At 33.2% G+C, this 26,175-nt stretch overlaps 1 protein-coding gene across 1 annotated transcript in view; it reads left to right on the top strand.

Moving 5' to 3' along the window:
* Nucleotides 1-26,175, top strand: part of ZNF280D (zinc finger protein 280D) — a gene marked incomplete at its 3' end in the record, with an annotated part of 96,455 nt that overhangs the window by 56,277 nt on the left and 14,003 nt on the right. The window contains exons 15-17 of the mRNA XM_079699870.1: nt 5,121-5,239; nt 5,390-5,426; nt 20,920-20,965. Coding sequence (XP_079555996.1) covers nt 5,121-5,239; nt 5,390-5,426; nt 20,920-20,965 — 202 coding nt within the window. The remainder of the gene's footprint in view (nt 1-5,120; nt 5,240-5,389; nt 5,427-20,919; nt 20,966-26,175) is intronic.

Here is a 26,175-nt window from a genome sequence, read left to right as displayed (position 1 = left end):
CTTTGTGATTTGTGTCTTCCATTTAGCATAATGTTTTCAAGATTCATCCATATTGTAGCATATATCAGTGCTCCTTTTTCTTATTGCTGAATAATATTCCATTGTATGTATATATGATAGTTTGTTTATCCATTTAGGTTATTTTAACTTTGAATCTGTTATGAATATTGCTGTTGTGAACATTTGTGTACTCATTTTTGTTTGGACATGTCTTTTCATTTTTCTTTAGTATATATCTAGGATTAGAATTGCTGGGTTATATGGTAACCCTATATCAAACCTTTGAGGAACTGCCAGAGTGTTTTACAAAGTACCTGATTAGTCTATATTCTCTCGCTAAATTTGTTTCAGGGGTGACCAATGGTGTCAAGATGAAGTCTTCATGTATTTACACTGTAAAATGAGAACAAAAATAGGGCTGACCAACAATACTTGATTTAAAAAAAGACACCTAAAATATGTAGTAAAGTGACTAACACTTTTTCAGTTTTGAAGTAAATTTCTTAAACCACTGGAATTCTTGAAATTAGTATGTAGTCTGTATAATTCTTTTTCCTTTTCAAATTAAGAGAGGTGTACAACTTGCTTACTGTGCAGAAAGAACTGTTGATGAATATTTCTGAAGACATTGAGAATTTGATTTTACCACACACTTAACTCAGAATTCACTGAGCACCATGTTTTTCATATTCTTCTGAATTCTTTAGACCCCACTCCTCTTTATTTTTGCTCATGTCGCCTTTGCTACCTGAAATATCAGTATCTTTGCTGCACCAAGCTAATCTATACAGATAAGGTTAACCAATACTTGTTTTGATATTTTGGGTTAGTGGAAAAAATGGAAGAGGGGATGATATTATGTCTCAGGACCTTTGTACTTATTATTCTCTGTGACTAGTTTGCTCTTTCCCAGATTTTTGTATGATTAGCTCCTTTATCTCCTTTGGGTCTTTATTCTGATGAGTGAGCCTTTCCTTGACCAGTTGATTTAAAATTATATCCTTTCTCTTGTGCTTTACCCCAGTGCTCTTTATCTCCTTTTTATGCTTCATTTTTCTCTGGATCATCTTTTATCATCTCATTCACTGTATACTTTGTTTATTTTCTGTGTCCTCTCACTAGAATGTGTGTGGTTTGGATTTTTGTCTATGCCAGGCATTGATAGTTATTAGGCACCCAGTAAATATTTGTTGAATAAATTAATGTATGTATTGAAAATGACTTATGTGGACAATTGGTCCCATCTATGATGTTGGACCAGTAGCTCACAGGGAGAGAAAAATTTGGTTCAGTTTTAAAAATATATTAGTACTAATTTTAAAACATTTACTGAATTCAAGGAAATAGATTAAGCTATATTAGAGGTTGCCTATACAGAAAATTTTTATAAGAATGAAGAGTTTTATTGCATTCAAAATTTTTTGATTTTTGATTTTCACCTCACTGTTGTTAAGCTTAGTTGTGTGTTTGGTTTTTAAATGAATCATATGATTTTAAAGCCCTGGGATGTTTTTCTCTCAACTTGAATAAGTCTCACATTGAAAATTTGCCTATTTCTGTGAATGGAACATAGAAACTTATAATTGTATAGAACAATAATTTTTGTAATTATTCTTTTATTGGAATGGAATATTTGTTCTTTAGCTATTTACTATGTATCTATTAGGTCTATAATGTAGCAGATCCTGTAAAGATAATAATAATAATGAAGAAGTCTTGGAACCAACCTTCAGAGAATGTACATTTTATTGGGTGGGAGATAAGAGGTGAATGTAAATAACCACAATAAAGCAAGAGGGATTTTAATAAGTGCAGTGATGGTTGGTTTTTTTTCAAAGGGGAGCGAGATTACTTTACTTGGAATGATCTACATAGGTGTTAGTTTACTTGGCTTTAAAGGATGAGTATTGTTTATACTGATAGAAGAGGTACAGGTGCATTTGAGTTGGAATAGCATGAATAGAGGTGCAGAAATGAAAAAGTAGAAGGCGTACAGAGGGGGAATGGTAGTAGTAAATGAATGGACCATTGAAATTATAGTAATAATATTGAAATCGGGGGCAATAGTTTTGAGCTTAGAGCCAGATTGTAAAAGTGTTGAAAATAAGGCTAAGGAGTTTGGACTTATTTTGGAGGGCATTGGACAACCTTTGATGTTTTATATAGAATTGAGTGAAACTGAAGGAAGGTTGAATTTCTTCTCACCTTTAACAATAGGGTGAATTATAGATGCATGAATCCTATTGATTAGGACTTTTGTGGTAGTTATGAATAATCTAGTAAGGACTTGGGTTAGAACGGTGAGATAGTATAATATCATCTTTAAGAAACTGGGCTCTGGAATGAAAGTGCTTGATTTCAAACCTGGTCTTGATCTTTACCAGCTCTGTGTCCTTGGTAAATTACTAAGCTAACTCCATCCTCTATTAAAAAGGTGATAAGTTATAGCATCTACCTTTTATGGGTTGTTTAGATTTAGATGAGATGGTATGTCTAAAATTGTTAAACTAGCACAGAATAAGTACTCAATAAATTGTTGATATAAAATGCTTGACATACTGACTGTTTAAGGAAGAAGAGACAGAGATAACTATAGGTTGAGCTTTATTTTCAGAGGAAATGGCATCATAAGAAAGGCCAGTCAGGACAAGTTAATTTGGGAAGGAAGTACATGATTTTAGTTTTATGAAGGTCAGTTTTTTATGTGCCAGTATGACATCTAGGGGAAAATATACAGCAGACTGTTAGACTAGAGCTTTAGGGGAGAAGTCAATCTAAGGTATGTTATTTGTTTGTATTTGTATATTGGTAAAACATTTAAAATTTTAATGTATGTGATGAACTTCAGAAATGTATTTATGCTTTGTTAATAAACTGACAATACCAATGATCACATTACATGATCTATTTTTTTTCCACCTAAGCAAAAATAATTTATTAGCAGGATTCCAAAGACCCTCCTGGACCCCTAGAAGGAAGAGATACAGCCAGAACATACGAGGGAAACAGAAAGCCATCAGTTACTAACACGGCTTCTTTCTAGTCTGACCTGCTGAAGCAGGATGATTTTGTCTCTGTTATTTTCTCTGGACATGGGTTCTATTCTCCTTTCTCTGTGTAGACCAGCTTTCTCTATTGATGACCCAAACATAGTATTCCTAGCTTCCCACATTTTCCCAGATCAAGAAATGTGATTATATATCCCAATTACAAATTCCTGTTCAGAGAAGGCTTGAGTTAGACATTCCATCCCTGGTCCAATTAACTATGTCGAGTGGAATAGGCATTTAGCTACTTACCATTGAGACTACTTTTAGTGTCTGTTGAGGGCAGTTTGTTAATAGAAAAAGATTGTAATTATTAAATTTAAGTATTTAAATCTTAACTTTCCTTGATTAAAAATATTCCATTTAGAAATCTAGTACATTTAATAATCACTTTTGGGACTTCCCTGGCGGTGCAATGGTTAAGAATCCGACTGCCAAGGCAGGGGACACGGGTTTGAGCCCTGGTCCAGGAAGATCCCACATGCTGCAGAGCAACTAAGCCCGTGTGCCACAACTACTGAGCCTGAGCTCTAGAGCCTGCAAGCCACAACTATTGAGCCCGCACACCTAGAGCCAGTGCTCCACACAGGAGAAGCCACCTCAGTGAGAAGCCCATGCACTGCAAGGAAGAGTAACCCCCACCCACCACAACTAGAGAAAGCCCACGTGCAGCAACGAAGACCCGACACAGCCATAAATAAATAAATAAATAGATAGATAGATAGATAGATAGATTTATTTAAAAAATCACTTTCAATCGGGCCTTTAAATAATAATGTTTGATAAAGTTCATTTAAACTGAACAGACTAGAATATTTTAAAGTCTCATTTACACTTCAGTTACCTTTAAACAATGTAACATCATTTATACGTTTAATATATTTGATTTTCTTTTAAACAGCTCTTCAGATGCTTGACCCACAAGCTCCCAAGTGCTTAACTCTAATAAACATAATAAATTAAACATAGTGGCTTTCTAAGTTCTCTGAAACATTTGCATATTTTTGCAGGCTTAATATTTTAAAATAAAACTCAAAGCTAAAAGTTTAAACACATTTTAAATTAGAGTCTTAAGACCAATTTTACATACTATAATACGCCAATTATGTTTACATACTTCAAATAGCAAATGCTGCACAGTTTGATCCAATAAGCATAAAAACTATTCATGAATTCAAAAAAATGTATTGATGACTATGTATTGATGACTATGGGAATTGCTTTCTAACCTTTTTGAAAACTTATAATCATTACATATTTTAAGAACTACAGTACTCAGTGAAGTTTTGTTAAGGGAACAAGTAGTTTAGGTCCAAGCAAGTGGGCCAGTTCAGAGTACTGGGATGCTGAGGAACTCAGACTTTGGACTTAAATAGTGAATTAGCTACTTCAGTTAATTCAGTGTTATATGAGAATAATACCAACCTTGGATGCTTGTGGTGAGAATAAACTAAATAATATATAGGAAAATCTTTAACACATAATATACAATGATAGCAGCTACGACAATGATCTATTTTTAAAGCCTTCACATTTCTAATTTTTTCCTCACCTAGATAAACACTAGATAAATGTTCCATTAGAGCACAGACTGTATTTTTTGGTCATCATTGTATTCACAATACAGTACACTAGTAGTACAGTATGTGTAACGACAGTCTTAGTAAATATACACTGACTAATGTATATATTGTACATTTATATATACTGAACTCTTGTTTGCAGATGGGCATAGGCACAGATAGACTGTGACTTGTCAAAGTGACACATGTTGTTAGTGGAGCCAAGACTGGACTCTAGGTCTATTGACTCTTAGCTTTCAGTAACTGATATGAGAGAGAAAAGTTTATAAAGCAAAAATACTTTCTGTAAATAAATGGTAGTATAATTTGAATATGACTATGACATTTTCTAGAGAATCATTTCAGTTATATCAAGTTTATATAACAAAAATTGGAATGACAGTTATGACACAAAAAGCAAATCACGGAAAAGTATTCATTGAACTGGTGTGTGGATTTTCATAAAAGATAAAAACATTTTCTTTTATACTATTTGCTTTGTTTTTTATAGGGGCATTACTCTAGTGTGCCTTAATTGTGATTTCCTAACTGATGTTTCTGGCTTAGATAATATGGCTACACACTTAAGTCAACATGAAACTCATGCTTGTCAAGTTGTAATAGAGAAAGGTACGTATATAAAATTGTTTTACTTTGGATTTTTGATATTTATTCCGGTATTATTGGTCAGCCACAGTATGTGCTCTTTACGAAATCGTTTTTCTCACTCATCATATTTCATATGCTGTTTTAAATATAATACTTTTCTTCTAATTTCAGTTTCTGTTTGTATCCCAACTTCTGAACATCTTTCTGAGTAAGTTTAATTTTTATTCAGTGCATTTTACTTTGATGGATTTTAGCACTATTGCATTTTTAAATGTACCATTAACAGAAATGAAAAATATTAAAGTATTTTTTGTTTTTTTTTTGTTTTTTTTAAAGCTGCTTGTTGAAATAGGTTCCTGCTCTATGGAGCTCGTGACCTGGTGCAAGACAAGTTGGAATTTCCTAAGTTCAAAGTTCTGAGATGTTTTCTTACACAAAGGCAGTTAAGCAGCCAAGTTCATGACACTAGCTCTCATTTTTCAGCTCTTTTCAGCTTCAAATGGGACTAGATTCTTATTCCACCTTATCTTTGTGTCAGGTTGACATATCTTAACATATGTTTTTTTTTCCCCAGTTGGCTCTCTCCAAAAATAACTTTTGTTGCTATGGTCATTTCTTACTTTGCTTAAAATAATTTGTGTTTTTCTCTGCTCTACTTGACTTCAGAATAATATGTTCCAAATGATATGGCTGTTTGTCTTTTTGTCTGTTTTGTCTGCTTTCTTAATTTCTTATAAGTCTTAAGTTTTTTAGGCCAGATGATTGTCTTTTTCCTCATTCGTTGTCTGTCATTGTGCTATTTTTCTTATTTTTCAGATGGAGAAGCAGCCCAGAGATTTCAAAAAATGTTCAGGGTACACCTGGACAGTGTCCCCCTTCGATGGACACAACTGATGCCTGTTCTCTCTTTCCAAGGAATGTGACTAATTTGACTGTGGGACCTGCTCTAGGTTGTGGTCTCAGGAAATCAGATCTTGGGGAGACTCCCTTTTCTCATGGCTGGCCTTCCATGAGGCTGATGTTGATATAGCCAGAGATGGTATCAAGGCCCACCAAATAGAGCACAGCTTCCCACTGGGGGCTTTGGCTCTTGATCTTAAGCTTGTGGGTCACTTCTGGCCAAGAAAATCAAATCTGTGCTTCAGCGTCCCAGTTGAAGTTTAATCATTCTGGCTGCTTCCCTTTAATCTTCCTCTAGCATGAATGCATCCAAGGAATACAAAAGCTCCGGTTATTAGGAAATGGTTATTTTTCATATCCCTGGAACAACAGGTCTCTACAATTATGTTCCAAAATTTCACTTATTTTTACTGTTATTTAAAATGTATCACCCAGGAGTAACTTCATAGTTGTTTAACAACATCAATTATCAGATTTTTTTTTTTTAAATTTAGTTTAATTTTGATAGCTTGGTTTTATGTTCTCCAAATGTATTGATGTCTATTTTTATATTCTTTTCTTTAAAACTGTTGTTTAATGTTTGCTTTGTTTTGTTAAGAACTCCAAGATATTCCCTAGAATTCTCTACAGATTTCCTATAGCTGCTTATTTATAGCTTTTTAATTTGGTTGTTGTTCAGACCATTAGACATTATTATATCCATTCTTATTTCAGGATTATTATTATTAATATTATCATAATAATTGTGAGTTCTAAGGTGTAAAGAATTGACAAAACCTATTCTTGGAGACCTTAAAACAAGGTTTTTTAAAAATTTAGTTGTATTTTTTTATACAGTAAAACAAGTTTTAAAGTTACATATTTGTACATCTAATACATAATACCTACTTAGCTATTAATAGTTCCTTTGGGTAGTGGTAACATTAAAAAATATAAGGGCCAATAATGTACTTGTTTCTATCATATATAAAACATATTTCTACATATATATATTTTAAAAAGTTGACATTTGTTTATTTTAGTTACATTGACTATAGCTCTAATAAACAGTTTTGATGCTATTATTTTGTTTTAATAAAAATTCTGTTGTTTAAGTGCCTCAGGAATTATTTACTAATAAAGAATTTCATATGAAAGCTGTAGATTTAATCATATAAATAGGAGCATTGCCTTTATTGTTTCATGGAAGCCCTATTATTTGGCCTGCACACAGAGCTGTATCTACTTAGTGCATCTTGCTTTTTTTCCTCTGGCACAATTGAAAGGTCACTGTTTATACTCTACCAATTTATTGAATTTTAATGACATGCAAAATACCTTCTGTGATCTTAGTTGCCATAAGGGTTAAGCAGGCTCTGGAAGTATGACTCAGTCATGTTTTTTTACTCTGAAGTCAGAACCTGCTCAGTTTTACTTTGAAACAGATTTAAAGCCAGTATAGATGACTACTTATTATGTAATGTGCTTCTTGCAATTAATAATCAAAAAATTTGAACCCATTAGTTTTAAATTTCCAAACTAATTTCTACGGTAAATGAATAATTTTTCAAAAGCTCTGGAAGTGGCTTGTCTCTCAGTAGGTGGCTTTGGTGTTATGCTAGTCTTTATTTCCTTATCTGTCTCTAGGAAGTTTTGTCATTCACCCTCTTTCTACCCAGTTTTTTTTAAAAATCTAAAAATTTTGCCCAGAAACAACTTCTTTACATCTTTAACATAAGTTCCATTTTCATTTATAGATATTTGCTCTACCTTGGCTATAGTTAAAAAATATGAGAAATTGTATTCTTGATATAGCAATGTAGGAGTACTGCTTTGTGTTCTTCCATAGGACTCTGTTTTATAGTATTATCAAGTTCATTTTCTTAAAGTTGAAACTCCTAAAGTTCTATCACCTATAACTTCCTTTTTAAAAAAATAATTTAAATAAAACACCTAAGGCAGCTAGTACAAAACTTGTTGATTATAGGCAGTTGGTCATATTTTAATTTTGTGCTAATGAGTTTTAGCTTGAGTCTAATCCCTCCTTGCCATCAGGTTATTCTAAATAGTTTATTCACCTGATCAGAAATGGCTATTTCATGCATGTGTGCTTTTGGTTACCACTGAATAAAAAGTGAGATTGGTTCAGTTTAAGTCCATCGCTATTTTGAGAAAAAATGACTGCTAAACTACAGAGACTTGGATTCTTGCCCTGTTTTTATGATATTTTGGCATGACTCCTCACCTCTTTGGGCCTCATTTGTTTATTCAGCAAATATTTCTTGAACATCTGCTTTGTGCCTGGCAGAAAAATGGACTGAAATCTCTGCCCTCACAGAATGAACATTTTAGTGGTGAAAGACAGACAATATAAAGTAAATAAGTACATAGTATGTTAGATAGTGGTCGATACTACGGAGAAAAATAACATAGGGAAGGGGGATAAGAAGTACTGGGTGGGAGTTTGGAGGCTGCCATTTAAAATTTGGTAGTCAGGGAAGATCTCACAGAGAGATGACATTTGAGTAAAGACCTGAAAGAAGAACTGCATGGAGACTGGTCTGGCTGCAAATAAGTGATTAAGAGGGAGAATAGTAGGAGTTGGGGCCTGCAAGGTAATGTGGGCCATGTGTATAGGACATTATGGACCATTGTAAGGAATTCACCTTTTACTATGAGATAAGTAGCTATTAGAGCATTTTGAATAGAGGAGTGTTTTATACCTCAATAAAAACCACAATCAGTGAAAACCTTTAAATACAGAAGAGTGTCTGTATTACCATAGCTGCTGTCTTCGGAATAAACTGTAGAAGACCAAGGACAAAATCGGGGAGATTAATTAGGAGGTTATTGTAATAATCCAGGTATGAGATGGTGGGGATTTAGGCTAGGCTGCTAGCAGTTTAGGTGATAAGAGTTTTGATTTGGGACATGTTTTGAATTCGTTGATGGTTTATATGTGAAGTGTAGAAGAAAGAAAGTTTTGAGGATGATTCCAGTTATTAGTGTGAGCAACCGCAAAGATGGCATTGATATTAACTGAGATAGGGAAGACTAGAAGTAATAGATTTGAGAGGGAAGATGATGACTGTGATTTGGGACATATTTTAGTTTGTGATATCTGTTAGATATGCAAGTTGAGATGTCATAAGCATTCACCTGTATGAATTTAGGGGGCTGTTCTAAGCTGTAAATATCATTTAATGTCATGGGAATAAATAAAAGTAAAACTGGGGAAAACTGAGTAAGGTTGGTATATGTATCACTGTCAACATCCTGCTTATGCTTTTGTGCTATAATTTTTTACTGTTATTTTGTATTATAAGATGTTATCATTGGGGAAACTGGACAAAGGGAATATGGAATCTCTCTGTGTTATTTCTTATAACTGCATGTGAATATACAATTATACCAAAATTTAAAATTCAGTGAAAAAAAGTCATGGGACTATATGAGATCACCAAGGGATACAGTAGAGAGAGAGAGAAAGGGCAGGATCCACAGGCTGAGCTCTGGGGAATCTGGCAAAAAAAGGTCAGGGAGATGAGAAGGAATTGGCAAAGGAAACTGAGAAGGAGTGGCCGATGGTATAGAAAGAAAACCAGGGGAGTGGCAGTGTTCTTGGAGCCTTAGTTACCCTATTTGTAAAATGTGAGTGCTGACTTGTTCTAGACTTCTGAGATTCTATTATTCAATATTGGTTATACTTACATTGTCATAATTTGTTCTTATGACAAGATTTAGAATGCCACATATCCTATTCCCAGTAGCAGAAACAGGGACTCTTTGACCTTGAGAAAATTAAATGTTCACATTATTTCTCAGCACATTTAACTCTTTCATAGGCTCTTGTAAAAGTAGTTCTCTTATACTTCTATTAAAGAAGGTAAGTAGGTCATTTTTTCCCAGGTTCTGTACTGTACAACTAATGTCCATAATTTATAAGTTGGGGGGAAAGGTTTCCATGGTCAAATAAATTTAGGCAATGCAAGTTAAAGTTAAATGGATTCTTTGATATGGGCTTTTTCATGCTGTATGTGACTTGTGAATGTCTAAGAGAATATTTGACCTTAGAATTTTTTTCTTTGAATACTTATTCACTTCTTAATCTCCATGGAATAGTGTGTAGAATACTGATCTGGAGTAATCCTTCAAATTTTATGAACTGGGAAATAAAAAGTAGTTGTGTAGTGTTGCCTAAGATGGGTTCCTAGACATTTCATTTATGTTTATGAATCATTTGTAAGATAGTGTTTGTAACTAGAGGCTAGCAATGTACATTTTCATATTTTTAGAAATTATATCAGAAAAATGATATCCTCATTATTATGTTTGTAAAATCTAATAAGTGCATAACAGGGACAGGCCAGTTATTAGTTTATTCTACCTCTGATTATAGCAGCAAGAGATATTTTTGTTGGAGAGTATGGTTACTTTACATGATTTCACACTAAGAAGCTTAAGAATCTCTCATTATCTGTTTCTAACTTCTCTGTAACTCCTTATGCTTAGCTTATCAATCTACCCACTTACCTACTTTTCTTGAGACTATTTTCAGCCTTTTATTATCTGTTAAGGAATTTCTTATATACTAAAGTTTTACTTCCTACTTAAACAGCTTCAGGAGAACTTCTTTGATACTAAGATTAGGTGATTTGATAGCCAGCTTCATTTTAAACCCTCTCAGACCCTTAAAGGTACAGTGTGGTGTAGTGGTTAAAGAGCGTAGGCTCTGCAGTTGATTGCCTAGTTTGGAGTTCCTTCCCTGCTGTTTACTAGAACATGTGTGACTCTGGGTAGGTTACAGACTTCTGCCTCATTCCTCATTTGTAAAATGCATGTAAACAACAGTACCTGTTCATAAAGTGTAGAGGGAATTAAATGAGTTAGTATACATATATAGTACTTAGAAAGTGATTGTCACATAGGAAGCACTATGTAAAGTTATCATTGTTACTCTTATTACTTTTCATAATTTTACTTCTGCCTGCATTTTATTCAGATAGAATTATCCTAATCTTCAGCCTGCTTTTCATTCTAACCATCTCATATCATTTTCACAAATCATTTATGTTAACTTTCTTTTCCTAACCCAGTAAATCTTTCTTAAGAGCTAATTGTTTGAAGCATGTATTAGTCATAAAATTAGATTTTTGGTGTCTGAAGCGCAATAAACTTGTAGTTTTAGGGAATAGTTATGAATCCTAGGTTCATTTTAGTAATCTCTGTCCTTAAAAATAGTGTAAATCATTTTTTCCCCTAAATTATACTGCTTTATACTGACCACACTGTGGTTCATCTCGTCTTTCAGCCCACATCTCTGATGTTGAGATCCTTCTACGGCCTCACTCTAGTCACTGGTATTTGCCCACCTAGAAGACTGTACCTTCCTCTACAAACATGGAGAAGCTACTGTGATCTCTTTTTCTATATCATTTACTGAAATGTAGGAATCTACTGTTTTTAATCCTTCACACTGAAAAGTATCTTTATCCTTACTTCTGTGAAGTGTAGCGTTGGGAAAGGAATACAGCTTTAAAATAAGGCAGTCCAGGTTTAAATCCTGGTTGTATATCTAACCAGCTCTGTAGCCTTGTGAAAATTACTTCACCTTATCTTCCTCATTATTGAAAGGTATGTAATAATTTTTTGCAGGGTGGCTATAAGAAATAGAGATAATCTGTGGATGTTAACTTATTAATTTAAATAATTCAAATTATTTAAATAATTCAAATTATTTGCCACTGGCCTGACAAAAAATAATCATTCAATAAATGCATGTTGTTGGTGCCATTGTTGCTCTAGCTGCTGCTGCTGCTGCTAATATTACTACTAATTACTGCTGTTCCTGCTGCTGCTCCAGCTGTTATTGCTGTTAGTACTGTTATTACTGCTGCTACTTACAGGAGACCCTGGGAACTACATATCAGTGGAATCTTCTCATCATTGAGAGTTTTAGTGGCAATCCACTAACTGTACTAACTGTACAGCGGTTATTTGTAATTTTGGCTCATAGTTCTTGGAGTATATTCCTCCAAACTGCTGGATGGATGGCATTTTATTACAGTGTTCAATTGCACCTCATATAATTCTCAAATGTCAGAATTTGATTGTAGTTCTGACTTTTCCTATCTAAAGACTGTGAAACAACAAACATCCTTGTTGAAAACTGGTACATAATCCTCTCTGCTTAGGAGGAAAACTTTTATTTTTTTAGCTTTCAGAATTTCTTTTTTAAAGAAAACCTTTTATTAATTATTTCCAGGCATTCATTTCCAGTCATCTTGGCTACTTATCTAATACTGCTAAACTTACGAAAAATGTGTAATTGTGCTAGTAAAGTGGCTCTTTCTTTTGTAGACCTTTGAAATGATTTTTTAAAATCTGCTTTTCTCAGATATTAGATTGTAACTCAATCATGGAATTGCTCTTTTCTGTCTGTTTCTCCCTTTTTTTCCCCTTTCTCCATTTTCTTCTGTATATCTACCTGGATAGATTAATTATTACATAGAATGGAAGTAAAGTTTTAAATTTTGCAAGGTTTGTTTTCTTGACAAGAAGTTGAGAATAGGTATTTCCCTCTAGCAGTCTTCAGAGCATAAGAATCCATAGTAAATCCATAATAACTCAAGCTTGGAAAACCTGGCTACTTATTGAAAGATGTCTATTTATTGACTGAATCAAATGTTCTAAAAGCCACAGTTTGAAGTGATTTTTAAAAGTTGATTTAGTTCTCTCAGTGACTTCCAATTTTGTTCTAAGCAAAGTATAATGTAAGGGCACTGACTGGAGTCAAAATATCAGAGTTCAAAACCCAGCTCTCTCACTTTATGTTCAAGTTACTTCAGTTTATTCATCTGTAAATAATCTTTACATGATAGTTTTGAAGATTTAAAAGAGATGTAAAATGTGTTATATAGATAAAAATGTCTTTTATATTTTATTAAATTCCCCTAATTTAAAGAGTACTAGGAAAAAAATTAAAATGTAAAACTGACTCTCCTTGAAGCTGTGAATTCCTCTCTTGTATTTCTGGCTACTGAACTTTATACTTAGCACCAGTGCTAACTACATGGCTCTTTCATAGTATAATATAGATAACCCTTCCACATATTCATTGACAACAAACATTGATTCCGTGCCTTCTGTATGCAAGACTCTTTGTCAAGTGCTGGAAATGGAAACATGAATGAGACATAGTTCATGCCACCAGGGTAATTACAGAATAGGCAGTCGGAAATGGAGACACTGAATCTATATCTTCACAGGGCCACACAGTAAACTGATTTCATAATTAGTTAAACCCCTAATACCATGTATATATTAAGATTATGTGATTTTTGTGAAATGCTACACCAGAAGAGAATCTGGACTTGGTCCAAAGAGAAATACCACTTTATTATACCACTCTAAACTAAACCAGTAAGTCATTAATTAGCTTTCATAAATGCAAGCAGAAAGTAAGCTCTTTTAAGAGCAGAATGGCAACCTTTAAAAAATGTTTTATATTTGAAAATAATATTTCTGTTAAAAATGTTTACTCTACTAACTCTGTTTCCATTGAAGAATATGTAAAGAATCACTCCATTATTTTCCTGTGAAGTTCTGAACTTATTTGGAGGAATTATTGACTCTGGTCATAATCCAAGTTACTAGAGTCTTAAATGTTCAAAATGGTCAGAGTGTCTTCATTTCATATACTTGGTTTAGCAGAAAAAAAAAAACATCTCATCTATGAGATACACAGAATTTATTTTGGGTTTGTTTCTTTCTCTAACCTTTTGAAATGTAACTGGGATTGGAGGTAATGGGGGATCATGTCCTTAGATTCTCTTATCCTACCACGGACATTACTGTCTCATTACTGCCTCAAACCAAATCTTTAGTAACTGTAAGATAGCTTTTCCTTTTCAAAGTGGATGCAATACATTTGCACCTGGTATATAATTGCAAGTTAGCAAGTAGGAACTGTGCATCAAAATACAGAGGTTTCTGGCATTTTGGACTTCTGCCTTTGATAGCTGGTAAGCAGGAAGTAATGGGAAACCCATTGAAAGAGAAAGATAAATGAAACTTTGGTGTAGTCCTTCATTTAAGGCAAATGCTACCAACTTCTGCCAGTGTTTCTGAGGTTACTACCATTTTTTCAGTCTCCTGATTCTGAGGGTAGTTTGTGAATACATTATAAATTAAGTATTCAGGGCTTAATTCAATATTGCCAACAAAATTTTAAAAATCCCAAAATTATAGCCCGAGTCTGGCATTAGAATCTTCTGCCTCTACTGATGGTCTTATTTTTTGCTTCATATTTTTACACATAAATATTTTGTTTCTCTTGATTCTTTGTCTTTACCTAGTTCTTTCCTCTGTCCATTTAGAATGATTTTTTACTCTTATTTTCCCTGATGATCAAATCATACCCACATCTTCAGAAGTGGGTAGATTATTTCTAGGGTAAATTGCTCAGCAATCAAAACTAATACCTAATGTATTTTGTTTGAGAATGGGGGAGGTATGGCAGAAAAATCTCAAAATATTAAAGATATTTAGGTAAAAAGCTTTAAGAGCCTGTGTGGCACACTTACGTAAATTCTAGACAGTAAGATTAGATTCCTGATTCTACCCATGGCAGTAATAAGAGCTAACAATTATTGAGTACATACACTAAATGTTTTACATTTATCCACTCATTTAATTCTCACAAACTAATGCGATATGCACTGTTCTTGTCCCAGTTTTATGGATGAGACAACTGAGGTACAGATAAGTCATTTGCCCAAGGTCACATAGCTGTTAAGAGCCTCAATTTAAATTATGGTAGTCTGTTTTCAGAGGCTAAACTAAGAAGTACTATAGTCTATTGCTTCCCTGGTTGTGCTTGTGGTTCCAAATGTACTTTCCTACTTTTACTATATAAAGTATGAGTAGCTGGATGGGCCTGAGCTTCAATGTGAAGACCCTTTGTTTCCCCAGGAGAGCAGGCAACAACTGATACAGTAGTAGCACGGGGACCAGAATCTAGCCTCCCAATCTTAGAGTAGTAGTTCTATGATATATGAGCAGTAGAACATTTCAGCAAAAATGACATAAATCGGTCTATTAGTAAGATTAATTTGGCAATGATAGCATGTTTTAGAGTGGAAAACGTCAAGAGGCAGAGAGATCAGTTAAGTTTTTCACTTTTCCTGGCATGAATTTAAGGAAGCCTGATTTATAACAGGGGATTTGGCTGTGAAGAAATGCAGTGGAAATTTGAAGTAGAACCAGTTCTGTTGCTTAATGGATTTATTACTTTTTAGGCTGTAGATTTTTCTCATTTACAAGATAGGGGCAGTTTGATAATATACTCTCTTAGGACTCATCTAATTCTAATATACTATGATATTTTTGAATTGATCGATTGAAAAATAAATAGTAAAATGTAGGGGTCATGTTCTGGTTGATGATTTGCGGGTTATTGGTTTAGAAGTGATTGTTGGAATTGTGCCAAAGGATGAGCTATATAAGACTAAGTAGGTCTGAGCGGTAAATATTTTTATATGAATGGCAGACATGTAGGGGGTCATGTTTGCTCTCCTCATGTACCTTTATCCAATTGGTACCTGTATTCTGTTGGTTTTACTTTGTCACCCTCCTAAAACCTTCCTCTTTTTTGACACTCCTACTGCTTTACCTGGGACAGTCATTAACTGTCTCTTTTTTTTATAACAAATTTATTATTAATATGTTCAATCAATATTTCATGATAGAAAAATTATGTGAATACAATGACATAGAAATTTCTGGGACTTAGAAGTAAGAAAAATAGTGATCAAAAGTTTTTCCTGCTATTTTTGAGCAGAAACTTCCTGTACTGCCTAGGGATCACAGCTGCATAAGCAAGCATTAGGACTGCAAGTAACTTTGAACTCTTTATAGTTGAGATGCCATATGACTTCCCAATTTCTGTGGACTTTTCATTGACACTTTATGTGTCTAACCTTTTTTTTGTTCTGAGTCGAAAACTAGGATCCATAATTCTGATTTAAAAAAACACTTTGTTGTTCTTTTATCAGTCATTAACTGTCTCTTATCTGGACTCCTTGTCTGGAGCTTATCCTCTTCTGATACTGCCCTTTTTCTTTCTGATGCACAAATCTTATCATACTTTCTTATTAACCTTAGAATAAAGTTCTTAGCACAAACGCTTTAGCATGACAATCAAGATCTTTCCTAAAGTAGCCCTTGCTATCTCTTCAGTTGCATCTTCGACTACTCTCCCTCGTTCCCTACCTGCTAGTCATATGAGACCACTCAGTATCATATCATTGCTGTGTTTTATATTTCTTTGCTTTTCCTCCACCTTGGCTCTCCTTTCCCTGCTTTGCTAACTCCTACTCTTGCTGCAAAACCTTGTTCACTGTAGTATCTTCACTGCCTCCTTGCACCTTTCCCCCTCATAGTGGCTCAGTCCTTTGTATAGCCACAATATACATGTCTCTTTTTTAGCACTTCATAATTCTGTAAACATTTGCTTCAATACATTTCCTTGACAGTAAACTCCTTCACAGGAGGGACTGTGTCTTTGGACTGGAACTTTTAGCACAGTACCTAATGTACGTGCAGCCTGGTAAATGTTTAGATCAATCATCCTTTCCACACATCTGTTAACACCTCTCAGAACAAACGGTCAGAAATGGTGCACTAGATGTTTTACTCTTATTTACTCAATATACTCTTATTAGTATAATGATTACTATCCTAAATTTAATCTGGAATGGGTAACTGGAAGGTCTTGAGAACTGGTTGACTTTACTACTGGCTTGTTGTAAACCTTTTTTCAGCTTTTTAGTTTGCTTATAAGTATTCGCAAAGATTACATTTTGAAAATCAGCATTGAAATTTTTGGCTTTTAAATGTTATTAGAAGGAAAGAATGTGGTCTGATTGAAATGAATATGAGCATTTTCCCTCTACCCCATTTATTTATAGTATGAATGAAACCTCAAAAGAATGCAATGATGTAATTTAACCAAAATGCTCATTTTACATGTAGCTTTGGATTGGTCATGTGATTTGCAGAAAAATGCAAGTAGGGACATTTATTTTATTTTGAACTTTAGAGGGAAAGCAGGTTTACATACAGAAGAAAATTTAATTATTTGCAATCTTGATCTCTAATGGTTGTTGTTGAAATCCATAACCGTCAATCCTTCTGTTTAAATTGAAATCTTAAATAGTGTTTGTTTTAAATACTATACAAAATTTTTCTATTAAACAATATTGCAAGAATTCACAGGTGAAAAGTCTAATTATCTAATGGCAGGTCATTAGCTCAGAACTTTGAGCTTAGCAAATTTCACTGTCTTCTACCAAGCAATTGAGTATCTCAAATGATGACTATTTCAGCAGGCATCTTTAATGAATAAGATTAAAGGTAAGAACATTTTTTTCTTTTCAAAAGTGTTAATGATATATTAGTAGTTGTATTAAAATTTGTTAATGTCAAAGTATGCTTTTGTAGTTGCAAAAACATAGTGTACATTTTAGTGATGAATTTATAACTCAATGAAATTTTATGTAGTGTGCTTTTCTAATTTTTTTTAGATTTATTTTTCTAAATATTTTCACTGGTTATTACAATTCTGTTCCTTAAACAGAATACCAGTATGGTTAAAGCCACACAACAAAATAGGGCACATAAGCCTCTTATTGGTAGTTATTTCAATAATTTATTTTGTTCTCATCTACCAGTTTCTTAGTCAGTAAAATGAAGAGTAATAAAAACCTGTCACCAACCTCCCTTGCAGAGATATTAAGAAAATTCAGTTTCCCCAATTGAAATGCCAGCAATAATAGTAACACATGCTTAATAGCTTTCATTTTAATTGCTGCTTAAAATCAGTTTATTAGAATAGCTATATGTGAAAATGATTAGCATGGTAATGTTTCTTTTGTAAGAATTTAAGCTCGACCTTTGATAACATTTTCAACAGTAAGCGGAAAAGGAAAATTCTTTTATAAAATATTTTTAAACTAGTTTGTAACCAATGTTTTACAGTTTTTCAGACTGAGTTTAAAATTATTAAATGCTTAGAAATAAAAATCAGTTAATATCTACTTTTTGTTTCTTCCAACGAGAAACAGAAATTTTTCATGTTTTCTTACTTTATACATGTTATTCTTAAAACAATTATTTTCCCATATAAATTATTAAAGCAGTGAAGTTATACTGTACACTTGATATTATTTCATCTTTATGAATATTGTTCACAATTAAGTACCTGAGAGATTTACAAAATCTTTAACCCAAAAAATGATAATTTGTCAATTTTTTATGCAAGTTTTATTAATTTAGATTTATTTAGCAAAATTAGTTGAAAGTTATTGTAAACACTACCAATATAGTACTTCTACAAAAAAGGACATGTCCTATTTTAAATTGTTTACAATTTCATGTAATAACTAAAATGGACATACGTAATTTTACAGTTATTATTAATATCTAGGAAGATAACATTTATAGACCTAATTTTTTAAATATGCCCTCAGAGAATGGATAAAGAGGGGTGTTTGCCAACTCAGTATTTCATTGAGTAACCATGAGATTAGCTTTTAGGATGGTTGACATTTCTGTCCTACTAGATGTCTTCATTTTTGTCCATGAAATTTAAGTTAGTACAGTTGTTGCTTATGTTAAATATATTAATCCTTAAGTATAGATATTAAGCCTTCATTAAGTTATGAATCACTTAACTATTAATGGCATCTCTGATCAGGTAGTCACTTACTTATGCAGATTAAAATTGTTTAATGTATAATATCACCAAATAATATTTAGTCGTCAGCAGTTTAAAAGAAAGATCCTTTGGCACAGGTAGTTTTTATGTTAAATTGACATATTGGGTTGGCCAAAAAGTGCCTTCGGTTTTTAAGCAAAAATAAAAGACACATTTTTAATTTTCACCAAGAACTTTATTGAACAACGTACTCACCCTTTTGTTCCACTACCTTCTGCCATTTTTCAGGCGACTTCATAATTCCATCTGCCCAAAACTTTCTTTTTGAGCAAAGAACCGTTCCAGGTGCCTTTTACAGTCTTCCAGGGAATGGAAATTTTTTCGATTAGGAGAATTTTGTTAAAGACCTAAATAAATGGAAATCTGAAGGTGTAATGTCTGGTGAATACGGTGGATGAATCAGAACTTCCCAGCCAAGCTGTAACAGTTTTTGCCTGGTCATCAAAGAAACATGCAGTCTTGAGTTATCCTGATGGAAGATTATGCGTTTTCTGTTGACGAATTCTGGACGCTTTTCGTTGAGTGCTGCTTTCAGTTGGTCTAATTGGGAGCAGTACTTGTTGGAATTAATCGTTTGTTTTTCCGGAAGGAGCTCATGACAGAGGACTCCCTTCCAATCCCACCACATCAACGTCACCTTCCTTGGATGGAGACCGGCCTTTAGTGTGGTTGGTGGTGGTTTATTTCGCTTGCCCCACGATTTCTTCTGTTCCACGTTATTGTACAGTATCCACTTTTCATTGCCCATCACAATTGGTTTTAAAAACGGAACGTTTTCCTTACATAAAGTAGCGAACCGCACGCGGAAATACGGTCAAGAAGTTTTTTTTCGCTTATGTAGAACGCAAACATCAAAGTGATGAACATGACCAAGCTGGTACAAATGATTTTCAGCGCTTGATTTGGTATTTTGAGTATATCGGCTATTTCCCACGTGGTAAAACGTTGATTGTTCTCAATTAATGTCTTGATTTGATCGCTATCAACTTCAACTGGTCTACCCGACCGTGGAGCATCATCCAGCGAGAAATCTCCAGCATGAAACTTGGCAAACCACTTTGACATGTTTAATCAGTCACAGCACCTTCTCCATACACTGCACGAATCTCTTTTTTTGCATTTCAGTTGTGTTTTTACCTTTCTTGAAATAATAAAGCATCATCTGAAAATGTGGTTTTTTTCTTCCATCTTCAATATTAAAATGGCTGCACAAAAATTCACCAATTTTGATAAGTCCGTTTTTAAATGCACACTGATATGATAGCTGTCACATACAATCTAACAAAATTGTTTTGGATGAAGTTAAAGACAGCTAAGTGCTAATAGAGCCATCTTAAGGAAACAAACGAATGAACCTTTTGGCCAACCCTATATTTTAAAAGATTTTATAGATGACATATGCCTTTGTTAATGTTGTCATAAGTTATAATTAGTGTTTTTTAGAAATCAAAGTTTAAAAATTTATAGTTAATATTTGAGCTATGCTTATGAAGGTTTTTAAGAGAATACATTCTTCAAAATTCTAAATTATTTCTGTAATTTTACCACCTCTAAAGTAAGTTAATTGTAATATATATTGAAATGACATTACCATTTGAACTTTACAATAGATAAAATATTTATTTTCTCACACTTTTTGAGTCCTATAGTAGTAAATACTGGTGTGTATTATATATATTAAGCATATAACCTGCTTTCATTTTTTAAAGGGTAATTCTGTTTTTGAAACAGTTATACTAATGTGTTATGTCTTTTTTTAAAATTGTACTTAACATAGAGAACATTTGTTAAGTGCTCTTGTTTTTAGAGAAGAGGAAATACATGTCTGTATTCATTTATTTAGAGCATATATTGAATCTACTGTTTATTCTCATGCATTTTATTTTTCCCTGAAAATATTTACAGAGATCATTTACTATTATAATATAAATGTGCATTAATTTAGATTTACATGTAAATTATTTTAAGCATGCAAAAAACAACTGTTTCATATTTTTTATTGTAAACATAAAATTAAATACTCAATACTTATTTTGTTTTCAAGATTAAAAAACGAAGCTCCCACTAAGGAACAAGAACCTGTGTCTGAGGTAAATTATGTTACATTTGATACCTCTTAAAGATTTACACATTTGAAAGTATTGTGGGTGTGATTTTTAAAACACTTCAATTCAATGTGTGTATGTCGCTAACAATTATTGGTATGTTATCAGAAAGAAAAAACATGAGATTTTTGTTTTCATTATATATAAAAATATTTAACCCTCGGTAAAATTGTAAAGTGTTTTATTTTGACAAAGGCATTATTATATTTCACTTGCCTGTTATTTAGTTCAACTAATAATGGAGATAAATTTATGACTTAAAAATTCTGAAATTATTAAAATATCAATTTGACACATTGGAAAATTAATCTTTTTAGAAGACTCAAAAAGATTTAAATAATTTTTAAAATAGAAATATTTTGAATATATATTAAATACATTTTAGCTATCTTAAACAGGCACTCTGAATATAACACTCAGGGTTATCATATAAATGTTACTTACTGGGCAGTCTAATGTATGAGTATAGAAATAATTTTGCTTATGTACATGTTTTCTTGGTGTCAGTTTTTGAAATATTGCTTAATGTTACTTGTCTCTGAGTGTAATGAAGTGAGGCAGGTTCAGCATTTCTATTTTGTAGAGTGAATAAGTGAAACCTAGACAGTATCAGCCTTCTCTCAAGTGGCTTTCTTTTATCTCATGGAAACTTTTCATTTGTTTGAAATGTTTTTAACTACAAATAAATGTCTTTACCAGATATAGGATTTCTTGGTTATCTGTTTTTTCTTGAGTGAGTTTTGGTGTTTGTGGTTTTTGAGGAATCGGTACATTTTATCTATAATGTTGAATTTATATGTAAACAGTTGTTTGTTGTATTCCCTTATTCTTTTAATGCCTGTGGGGTCTGCTGTGATAATCCTTTATTTCCAATATCCACAGTTTGTGTGTTCTTTTTGTTTCTAAAGTTGTCATATATTTTACTTTTAACTAGGTTATAAAGACAGAATACAGTGTTACCATTTTTACTTTAAATCATCTTTTATAGCAATTAAATACTTAAAAAATTTTATATTCACCTTCATTTTTTCCATTTCTAGTGTTCATTTCTTTATGTAGCTCTTGGTTTCTTTCTAATATCACATTCCTTTTGCCTAAACAACTTCCTTTGAAATATCTCATACTGCAGATCTACTGGTGATTACTTCTTCCATGCTTTTTTCCTTCAAAAAAAATCTTTATTTTTCATTTTTGAAAGTAATTTTTTGGTGAGTATAGAATTCTGGGTTAGCTGTTTTCTTTCAGCAGTTTAAAGAAGTCATTTTATTGTCTCTTGGCATGCATATTTTCTGATGTGATGTCTTACTGTAATTTTTATATTTGTTTCTATATATGTATGTAATGTGTCAATTTTCTTTGGCTGCCCTCAAGTTTTGTCTTTATCTTTAGTTCTTATCAGTTTGAACATGATGTGTCTAAGTCTGGTTTGCTCAGTTGTTTATTTACATGTTTATGTATTTATGTATTTATTTTTGGCATTCGTCCTGATCGGTATTCTCTGACTTGTCCTGTATCTTCTACTTCTGGGGTTTCAATTTCACATATGTTATACCATTTGATATTAATCCCTGTTCTTAGATGCCCTGTTCTAGTCTCCCCATCCCCTCCTCCCCACCTCCCGCCACACTTTTTTTTCTTAGTGTTTCAGTTTGGGTAATTTTTATCTATTGACCTATTTACAGATTCATTTTTCAGCTGTGTAAGGTCTACTGTTGAACCCATCAAAAACATTTTCCATTTCTGTCATTGTGGTTTGTTTGGGGTTTTTCTCCTAGCATTTGCATTGATTCTTAGTTTCTGATCCTTTGATAAAATTCCTATCTGATCATGCATGTTGTCCTCCTTTTTCTGCCAAAGCATTTAATATATTAATCATAGTAATTTAAAATTTTCTGTCTGATAGTTCCAACAGCTGGGTTGTATCTAAGTCTGGTTCTGCTAATTGTTTTATCTTCTGACAGTGTACTTTTGTTTTTTTTTCCTTTGCTTTTTCTGTGTATGTTTGGTTGAAAGCAAGACATTATGTGTAGGACTGAGATAAATAGTATTTATATCTGAAAATGGGCATGACTTTTCTCATGTTAGGCCACTAGTGTGGGATTTGGTCTACCTAGTAGTGAGTTGACTTGGGTTTTGTTTTGTTTTGTTTTTTTGTGGTACGCAGGCCTTTCACTGTTGTGGCCTCTCCCATTGAGGAGCACATGCTCCGGATGCACAGGCTCAGTGGCCATGGCTCACGGGCCCAGCCGCTCCATTAGAAATTTCAGAAGCTAGTGAATATAAGCATGTGCAAGAAAATAGAAGATGCTATTTGAATTAAATGTTTAATTCTTCATCATGGTCACCTGTTTCTAATAAAGTAAAGTGATTTTAATAGAGCATGGGACCATCCAAGGACAAGATGCAGATTGTACAGTATGTGTTTCACATGGTGGGCAAAGATTTTCAGAAGATGGGTCTTTTAAAAAATTGTCTAGTGGTGAGTTAATTCATTGTGACTGGCTCATTTATTCCAAAGAATCTTTGTCTTTGGTTTGTTTCCTGTGCATTCTTTTTAGCAAAAATTACAACAGAATCAAATATTTGCAACTCAAAAAGTGGTTTCAAAGATTGGAAAAATTTAAACAGAATTTGTGATAATGAAAAAATCATATTTCATCATGATGCTTTTTTTAAATGGAAATGTTTTTTAATGTATATTCAGACTGATAGTTTAATAGATGATGCTTTACAGAATGTGATAAAATATGTGTGAGTGATTTTTACATATTGTATGTTTTGTGCAAAAATAATTTATCAAAGTAAAATTCAAAGCAAATTTATAACGTTATTAGGAAATCATGTTAAATCTGAAATATACTAGGAAGAATAAAAGAAGCAAAATAATTTTTCTTACTTTTTGATTATAAACCAGATATAGTACATCATGAATTAATGTTTATGATTACTAGGTATATGTACATTAAGAATGATGTCATTGCAAGAGAAGAAAGTTTTTTTTGTTTTTTGTTTTAAATTATTTATTTATTTATTTATTTATGGCTGTGTTGGCTCTTCGTTCCTGTGCGAGGGCTTTCTCCAGTTGCGGCAAGCGGGGGCCACTCCCCATCGCGGTGCACCGGCCTCTCACTATCGTGGCCTCTCCTGCTGCGGAGCACAGGCTCCAGATGTGCAGGCTCAGTAATTGTGGCTCATGGGGCCAGCCGCTCTGCGGCATGTGGGAATCCTCCCAGAGCAGGGCTCGAACCCTTGTCCCCTGCATCGACAGGCGGACTCTCAACCACTGCACCACCAGGGAAGCCCGAGAAGAAAGTTTTCACTTAATTCCAACAAAATTAAAAACTGAATTAATTATATCTCAATAAAGCTGTTATTTAAAAAAAATCTAGATATGGTCTAGCTTATCACATTGTCAGTAAGTTAGGAAGAGTTGATACTTATGTAAAAAAGTTGTCCTGGCCAGGATATGATAATGGAATAGATATGGCACATGTATACAAGTGTGTATAAGCCAGTATTTCTCCCCCAAAATAATTATGCCAAATTTGTGCCTTGCCCAGCTCATAATCATAATTTAATACAAAAAATTCTGCATTTGTGAATTCAAATATGATCATATTTTTTTAGTATTGTACAAAGGATACATATTTTAGGAGTGAGCGGATGGAATATTCTTGTCAATTCTGAAAACAACATTAAAATCACAGATACCTGATGAGCATCAAGATTAAATACAATCAAGATACTTGATACTTTGCACACAAATTAGAGATGTGTATCAGATATGAAAAGATATAATATCAAATGTCAGAATACATTATGTTGAGATCAAAACCATCTTGGTACAAAAATATTACAGATTTTTACACATTATCCATATGGGATGGTATTTTGAACAAAGTGGCAAAAGTTTAATAAAGCTTTACAGTTAGAAAGCATGACCATATATGAAGCTCTGTGCTTAATAAAAATCCTATTCCTTTCCTTACCACAAATGAAAGTAATTTTGAAAGTGTGTTCAAGGAATGTAAAACTTGAGTAAGAGATGTGAATATTCTTCCTGAATTTGAAAATAAGTGAAAAAGAAATTGGAAATGCATGAATCACTAAATGAGAGTATTGATAATTATGGGAAAAGTGCTGATCAAGTAGACATTAGGTTATAAATGACCTAACTTCATATTTGAAATAGGTATATGAAAAATTAAATGAAATGTCTTCAGATTTTGAACTTTTAAACTGGAGAAAAGTTATTTTCTATAGATTACATCTGATTTACAAAAGGTAGCTACTGACCCAGTTCTTAAATATTTTGACAATTTAAATTCTTTAGAAATTTCATGTGGAATTGTTTAAAGCAACATACAATATTAATAAATTGTGATATAATCTAAGCCTTATATTTGGGTCTTCTAAAACTGATTAACAAAGTGGTGTTCAAAATTTTAAAACAATACCAGCCACAGTAGCATTCTGCAAAAGAAGTTTCAGTAAGCTGAAGTTAATTTTAAATTATTTAGAATTGTCACTTGGTCAAGAGAAATTGCCAAGCATGGCAATTTACTTATTTGAAACAAGATAAGAAAAGAATTAGACTTTGAAAATGTTATTGATGTGCTTGCTTCCACTAAAGCCAGAAAAGTAAAATGATAATAAATTCTGGTTTTGGTAGGCATAAAATGTTTAAACTTCAACTACCATTGTGAGTTTAATATACCAACTTTTCAGTATTTTTCAACTACTTTAATGTTCTGGGGGAAAAAACTTTTAAAAGTATACAGAGAGGAGAATTGTGGGAAGATGGCACAGTAGGAAGCACCAGGAATCTGGCTCCCCACCTAGACAGCAGTTGCACAGATTGACTCTATCTGATATAACTATTTTGAAGCTCTAAAGTCTGTTGAAGGCTTGCAACTTCCAGGCGAAGACTTAGAGAGTGAATTGCAGTTAATTTCCATCAGTTTAAGCCCTTAGCACTGTAGCAGCCATATGGCAGGCAGCTGTGCACATGTTCCTGGAGCAGCTTGCACACAACTTATGGGAGCCAGAGTGGGCAAAAAAGACCTTGTCCTCCAGATATTGGGAATCTGGTTGCTGCTTCTTATCAAAGAGTTGCAGACAAAGAAGTGGGCACATTATTGTTGCACCTCACCCCCCATTGTTGCAAGCCCCTTTCCCTCCAGCTGAAGTGACTT

The sequence above is a fragment of the Hyperoodon ampullatus genome, assembly GCF_949752795.1.
Source record: "Hyperoodon ampullatus genome assembly, chromosome: 3".
Lineage (NCBI taxonomy): Eukaryota > Metazoa > Chordata > Mammalia > Artiodactyla > Ziphiidae > Hyperoodon > Hyperoodon ampullatus.
Note: the sequence above shows the minus strand (reverse complement) of the source record. Positions and strands in the feature narration are given on the sequence as shown.